Source organism: Pezoporus flaviventris, unplaced genomic scaffold (assembly GCF_033815535.1).
Source record: "Pezoporus flaviventris isolate CSIRO_AGI_PZ_B2104156 unplaced genomic scaffold, CSIRO_AGI_Pfla_v1 ptg000067l, whole genome shotgun sequence".
NCBI classification, from domain to species: Eukaryota; Metazoa; Chordata; class Aves; order Psittaciformes; family Psittacidae; genus Pezoporus; species Pezoporus flaviventris.
The window spans coordinates 1,187,347-1,194,852 of record NW_026892615.1 but is presented as its reverse complement, the minus strand read 5'-3'; the positions used below and the strand labels follow the sequence as shown (position 1 = coordinate 1,194,852).

Genomic DNA, 7,506 nt, shown 5'->3' with positions numbered 1-7,506 from the left:
TCTGAAGGTGCAGCCTGAGCTGCCGCTGACAAGTGTTCTTCCCAGCGTCCAGTGGGGATGTTCCACATCTCTTTTCAGGTATCCAACCTTGAACTATTATATAGGCTGAGAAAGCTGGGGCTGTTCGGCCTGGAGAAGAGAAGGCTGCGTGGAGACTTCATAGCAGCCTTCCAGTACCTGAAGGGGGCCTACAAGGATGTTGGGGAGGGACTCTTCATTAGGGACTGTAGTGACAGGACAAGGGGTAATGGGTTAAAACTTAAACAGGGGAAGTTTAGATTGGATATAAGGAGGAAGTTCTTTACTGTGAGGGTGGTGAGGCACTGGAATGGGTTGCCCAGGGAAGCTGTATATGCTCCGTCCTTGGTGTTGTTCAAGGCCAGGTTGGACAGAGCCTTGGATGACATGGTTTAGTGTGAGGTGTCCCTGCGCATGGCAGGGGGGTTGGAACTGGATGATCTTGAGGTCCTTTCCAACCCTAACTATTCTATGATTCTAAGATTTTATGATTCCACAGTTGGAACGACTCATTTTCCTCCCAACAAAGTTTCTAATTCAGGGCTATTACTTCTTATATCCAAAGTTTACAGAGAATGGTTCACTTTTATCTATTTATATTTTTGTTTTGAAACAGTTTTAAAAATACTGTTACATCTCCTCCGCCTTTTCTAGTTGTTCCACTTTTACTGCCATCATATGTAAACTTAAGCATAGTTGTTGTACTCTTCTGGATACTACTCTAGTTGGCCATAGTTTTCTTTGAGTAAAGCACTTGGAGTTACAAATCACCTTCAGGTAATGCTTTACCATTGATGAGGTAGGATGGGTTTTCACATTCTCCATACAAGCCTTCATCCCAACAGGCAGCCTTTTTCATCACAATGGCCCTGTGGACTCTTCTGCAGTTTGTGATCTGCTTTAACCCCAGATCCTTCTCTGCAGACCTGCCACCTAGAAGTTACCTCCTATCACACCACAACCTAGGTTTGTAGAGCATTATCTATCAATCAATCATTTTTAATTCTAATCCTTTTTGTCATCAACGTTTACTACTCTACCCAGCTCACCACCATATGCAACCTTTATAAAGCTCATTCTCTCTTCTGATACATACTTCATTACAGATTGGGTGTAATTTAAGCACAGCTGCTTCTGTGCAAGTGATTTCATGTGTGATCCGAGCCCAGCTATGAGGTAACTGCTCCAGCTTCCGTTGTCACCTTGAACACTGCCCTGGCCATTCCTTGCTTACAGGGGTCAAGGTCACTGGTACCACAGTTACTTCATGATTATGGAAACAAACATTATACCTAAATAATGTGCCTGTAGGCTGAAAAACATCTTTATGGTTAGATGAGTAACTACCTGAGATGAGCAATGCTTTAATGCAACTTCAGGAGTTACTGACCTATTTCCTTGAAACAGGAAATTTGAAGAAAGATCAGAGGTGCAACAGAAAGCACAGACACAAACTACAGTTACTTAGGTACAAGTTTGGCACCATCTCTTTCAGTACTGGTTTAGCACAATTCATTATAGCAAAAAAAAAAAAAAATTCTCAAGAATGTTTTCGTGGACATAGTGGTAAGGTGTAAAGCTCAAATTCATGGAACAGTGTAAAACATATACCTGAGATCTGTAGTGGTCATCTGTGGTCTCAGTCACTGAATTGCCTGAGAACAGGTGACCCAAATGCATCAATATTCTCATTAATCATATTGAAAACCTGGGGGCTAACCCAACTGTCAGCACAGCTTTATTTGAGCTATGTGCAGCTGAACATTCCAGACCAGGGTATTCTGAGGATTTTATTATCTATTTTGCAACTGGAGGAAGCATATTAATGCAGTGCAAGACAGAAGTGTTCACACAATAGTAGTGAAGAATGGGAAGTAAACAGGAAGTGCAGGATAGGCTGGTGTCTTCTGGTTTGGTTTTTGGGAGGGCAGACCCTGTTTTGGTCGTGTTCACTGCTGACAAGCTAGTTTATAGCCTAGCTTTGTACTGGCAGGATCAATGCTGTTTAAATGGTCTGGTTTGGGCTGCATTTGTTTCTCTGTTTTGTCAAGTCAATTGCAAGGTAAAAGAGGCTTCAAAGTTTTGGCTTCATTTGGCTTATCCTGCAGGCAATGTGAAGTGGTAATGTTCACACAAATCAGTGAGTCCGATGGCATCTCATTCTTTGGCTATATTTAACCCTAGAGATTAGTCCAGACCCAGGAGATCTTAAGATTTGATTTTCACTCTTTGTAAAATTCGGTTTCCCTTTTTCCTTCTTCTACTCAACTTACTGCATTTGGGAAAGTGACAAGTACCTCCCAGTGTCCCAAACACATAGCTAACCATCCCTGACCTGATGTTTAGGTATGTGCAAGATCAAGCATTATCTGCAAGTATAAAAATTGTGATTCTAACATGACATGCTGATTTTTGTCCACATCATCATAAAATTACATTGCTGTTATTCCAGCTAAACAATTATAAGCTGCCTCTGAACAATGTAAATGAATTTTCTTTCTGGGACGTTTTTAATTACTTTTTCCTTCACTTCCTTTGAAAACAAAAACACATTGGAAGGAACAGGATGGCATCTCATAGGTTTCTACACTGAAACCTTCTCCAAACTGTCAGAAGTTCATAGCAAGATCTTTTTTAGATGTTCCTTCCCATAATGCAGTAAAAACAACAGAAAGTACAAATAATGAAAATAGGAAGCAATGGCTTTGTAGTTCAGACTGTCCTAGAGCAGCTGCCCTTCAGGAGGGCTCTATAAACATACTCAGTTCTGCTGCAGTATCTCCTTGACTAGACACACCAGTCCACACACAAACACACGTTACTGTAAGTCAGGAACATGGGCTCACTCCAAGTTTTTATTTAAAATTGAACACAGAAGTACTCAAACATCATCTGGTTGAGAACCTAGACAGCTAGTATGGTTTTACAGAACTCCACAATTTCAGTTAACCCTTCTGAGTGCACATTCATGGGAACATGAAGGTGAGTGAGCATACCGTTACTCAGCCCACAACCACCACATCCTCACTCAGGAACTGGTAAGTGGGAACCTCGAGGTTGTAGGGAGCAGGACCTTTCCTGATTCTGCCAGAGGCATCATAGTGTGACCCATGGCAAGGGCAGTAATACCCGCCAAAATCCCCCGAGTTGGCAATGGGCACACAACCAAGATGGGTGCAGACACCCACGAGTATGACCCATTCTGGCTTCTTAACTCTGTCTAAGTCATGCTGCGGATCCCTCAAGGTAGCCAGATCAACTTGAGCTTCCTGATCAATCTCTGCCTGGGTTCTGTGACGCACAAAAAGCGGCTTCCCTCTCCACTTGAAAGCCATGTTCTTGCCTTCTGGAATGTCAGATAACTTGATCTCAATCTTTGACAGCGCCAGCACATCAGCAGAAGCACTCAGGCTGGAAATAAACTGGGTGACAACATTCTTAGCAGTATAGGCAGTTGCTACACACGCTGTTGCGGTGATAAGGTAAGAAAACCCTTTCCTAGATTCACTGCTGCTTTGAGAAGATGTGGTGGGATCTAGCACGTCTTGGCGACGATAGGCAGAGAAGTCAGGTACTGCAACATCGTTATGGACGCAACGAACAGTGGCGGGTGCTGCAAGAGAAGGAATATGGAATTACAAACCTTTTAGGCAAAAAATACAACAATGTATTTTGAGTCATAGCTTTTAAATTTCTTTTGTGAAATGGGTAGAAGCTACTCCACAGCCTAAGTATGATTCCGCTAATGAAGTTGTAAGAAAACGGTTTCCAGAAGGTATTTTTGGTAGATGAACAGGTGATTTGTGAAACTGTTTTACCTATTTGAAAATTACACAGAGCTCAGTAAGGACACAGACAAATCTGAGAGAAGTTCTGTGTTAAAAAGGAACCATTTTTTCAGAAGATTTCAAGCAAAAACTCCTGTAGGACATGATGTCCAGACAAGATAGACCTGTTTTCTGTTCAGATGTTTCCCTGGAAAAAAACCGCTATGAAGAAGTTTGCTATGAAGAAGTTTGCGCATCTGTAGCTTAACATGTTGGTGCTTTTGACCCATGAAACTTCTATGCCATAAATCATCCAAAGCACACAGCTGAGCATTTTAAAATCAAATATACAATATCAGACATCCACATTTTTATTAAACTGTGTCAGAACTAACTGCTCCAGTAAACAGTTTGTAAGCCTGCAGACCTTTACTTGCCATGCTCACTTTATACAAGGATTTGAGGATAAAGCTAATAACTACCCAACACCCAAAGTTTTAAAGTGTCAAAGCTGGATGCTAAACTAACAAGATGTGAGGTCTAAACCATGCAGTCTTCCCTTAGCTTCTGCAGCAAAAGCAAGCTGCTTCCCCCAAGGAAAATCTGTGAACCAAAGATGGAATGCGCTGCCTGTCCAGCTGAATTCAGGACACTAATGTGCAACCTCTGTTGTCTAAAAAGGATTAGTTGTTTTTTATTGTCTTCTAGCAGTTGGCACAAAGCTATCAAAGGTTAATAAAAACCATTCCCCCACAGTACTTAACGTTTTAAGTACTCTCAGGGATTTATATGCAATAAATATTTACATTTATTTACAAGTAACTCAGCACAGTTACCTGTAGGATTTACTGTAGGACCTCAACTGCAGAGAAATAAAACTGAAATTCAAAATCCTGAGAGTAAACCATACTAACCGATTTCAGTATCAAGACTTAAACTGTTTTAGATTTAGTAACAAGCAAAATACTAACTTCTAAAAGCTCTTTATGTTCTGTTAAAAGCGTGCTTGGTGTTAATACACACTAAGGCTAAATGCCAGCTACGTTAGCGATGGATTAGCAGAATTCTCGGCCTTGCGGGCAGGGCCAGGCGAGCTCCCAGCCCTGTGCACACACACCAAGTGAACCGCTGCTGCAAGGACTCCGCACCCTCCCCTGGCTGGTGCTCCTTCCCACCGCTGCTGCAGCGCGGGGAGGAACAGTTCCAACAAGGAAAGAGTGACAGTTCGCCATAGCGAGTGCACGGCCCGACCTGTCCTGTGCCCACAGCCCCGTGGGCTCTCGCTGGACATCTCTGCGCGGCTGTCCCGATCGAACTGAACGAAGGGAACGCTCCTACCGAAGCGCACGATAAACACCCACCCGAGAGCCGCAGCACGGAACGCCGCTGCCGCGAGCGCGTTACCGCAGCGGTGTCAGCTCGGAGCACAGCCTGACCCGCCGCCGCCCCTGACCTAACGGCTCCGCTCGCCGCCCGGGCCCGCCCCGCAGCCGCTTTCCCGCCGGGCGCAGAACGTTCACGGCCGTGCGGTGCCACCGAAACCCCAGGCCCGCGCCAAGGCTGCGGCTGCGCCCGGCTCCCGCCCGCCCCGAGCGGCTCCCCCGGCCCCGGCCCCGCACCGTTGAGGCTGGCGCCGGCAAGCAGCCCCCCCCGGGCAGACAGTCCGCTCAGGGACTCCCGGCACAGCAGCGGCCGCCTCAGGTCCAGCGGCACCTTCTCGGCCCCACGCGCCACGGCGGCCGCCAGCGGCTTCCTCGGTCCGGGCACGGCGTGCGCCGCGGCGGACAGGAACGGCGCGAAGGGCCCGGCGCGGGCAGCCACGGACAACATGGCGTCAGCGGCACGACCGGTCACCGCCGCGACCTTCCGCCAGCAGGGCGCCAGGCGCACGCGCGAACGTCACGCCGTCGGTGACGGCCTCGTACGTCAAGGCGCGGGGGCGGGCTCGCTGCGAGTGCACGTGACGCGGCGGGGGCGGGGCGGGGCCTGCCCGTGCGGGGGGGGCGGGGCGGGGCGTTTGTTCATCCGGAACGGGAGCGGTGCGGGGGGGGGGGGGGAGGGCAGAGGCCGGGACCGCGCCAGGGCTGAGCGGGCTCCTTGGCGGCGGGCTGCGTGCGCTGTGCGCGTGCGCGTGCGCGTGCATGTGCATACGTGTGCGCGTGTGTGTGTGTGTGTGTGTGCGCGTGTGTGTGTGTGTGTGGGCGTGCATACGTGTGCGCGTGTGCGTGTGTCCGCGTGCGCGTGCGTGCATACGTGTGTGCGTGTGCGTGTGCGTGTGTGCGCATACGTGTGTGCGCATACGTGTGTGCGCGTGCATGCGTGTGTGTGTATGTGTGCATACGTGTGTGTGCGCAGGTGTGTGCGCGTGCATACGTGTGCACGTGTGCATGTGTGTGCGCGTGCGTGTGTGTGCGTGCATACGTGTGCGTGCGCATACGTGTGTGCGTGTGCGTGCGTGTGTGCATACGTGTGCGCATACGTGTGCGTGTGTGTGCATACGTGTGCGTGTGTGTGCGCGCATACGTGTGTGTGTGTGCGTGCATACGTGTGTGTGTGCGTGTATGTGTGCATACGTGTGCATACGTGTGTGTGCGCAGGTGTGTGTGCGTAAGTGTGTCTGTGTGTGCGTGTGTGCAGGTGTGTGTGCAAGTGTGTCTTGTGTGTGCGTGTGTGTGTGCGCGCCGCAGTGGGAGCTGGCCTGGGGCACGTGGAAGTGCTGACAAGGACTGGGGCTTGTCCCGGTGTCTCGGTCGCCGTCAGCCGCCCCGGGGCCGTCCCTGGCGCCCCGGGGCCGAGCCTTGCCCTCAGCCAGCGCGGGGCAGGGGGCCGCAAACCCGGAGCTCGCGTCCTGCCGGAGCTGGTGGCGGGGGAGACCTGCCCCGTGGCAAGGCGGTGCAGTGGAAGTGCCCGCGTGTCAGCGTGGGGCATGAAGTAGGCAGACACGGGGGAAACCTGCGGGGGAGAACATGGGAAGTGTTTTCTACTTAGGAAAAAGTCAGAATATAATGTGAAAAGAACATCAGAGCTGTAAAAGTTGGGGTGAAACTTGGTAGTAAAAAGTACAAGGTCGTACAAGGTCATTTACACATTCATACCTAATGTTTTTAGCAGAAATTACAGACATGTAGGGAGCAACAGGGGATCCAGACGTGGCAGTTGAGCAAAGCCTGACAGTGCAAAGTGTCTGCTCTGTGGCTCCGTGGGATGAAGGGCACGTCCGGTTTTCAGGAGATCTGGGAAATGGCAGTCTTATTACATGATGCCACCCTGCAAGCAGAAGGTACCTCCTGTGTCACTGAGTGTGCAATACTGCACTCAGCGTGCCACGCTCAGCTCTGAGCGTGCCGTGGGCAGGACAGTTCAGGTGGTGGTCTCGGCTGTCACAGGTTTCTGTGGAATGCTTGTCAGTTGGACAAGTGGACTGAGCAGTGCATCGAGAGCAAGCACGCTGATCTCAGTTACTGCAACACCTCACTATGAATCCAGCAGAGCCTGTTATTGGGAATACAAGTGTAGATTACGAACAAAAGCTCATTCAGAGGAGATGGAAAATTGCTGAAGTGTTTTTGCTTTTCTCCAGCCAGGGTTATAAATCAGTTGAATGCTGTTAGTGTGGGGTTATCTGTGAAGAGAGGTGAAGGGTGAAGCTTGCAGTGTTTATGTAAATGCATGAATATAATTTTACCCAGTGTTATTGGAGCCTGCGTATTTGTGAGTGATA

At 49.0% G+C, this 7,506-nt stretch overlaps 1 protein-coding gene across 1 annotated transcript; it reads right to left on the bottom strand.

Annotated features, from left to right (window-relative positions):
* Positions 1 to 2,846: 2,846 nt before the first annotated feature.
* LOC133278717 (cytochrome b-c1 complex subunit Rieske, mitochondrial) lies at positions 2,847 to 5,684 on the bottom strand. The gene is made up of 2 exons (XM_061471798.1): positions 5,405 to 5,684; positions 2,847 to 3,631 (listed from the first exon to the last, which is right to left on the bottom strand). Exons 1-2 carry the CDS (start codon positions 5,613 to 5,615, stop codon positions 3,021 to 3,023), a joined length of 822 nt encoding a protein of 273 aa, XP_061327782.1. The 5' UTR covers positions 5,616 to 5,684; the 3' UTR covers positions 2,847 to 3,020.
* Positions 5,685 to 7,506: the final 1,822 nt, after the last annotated feature.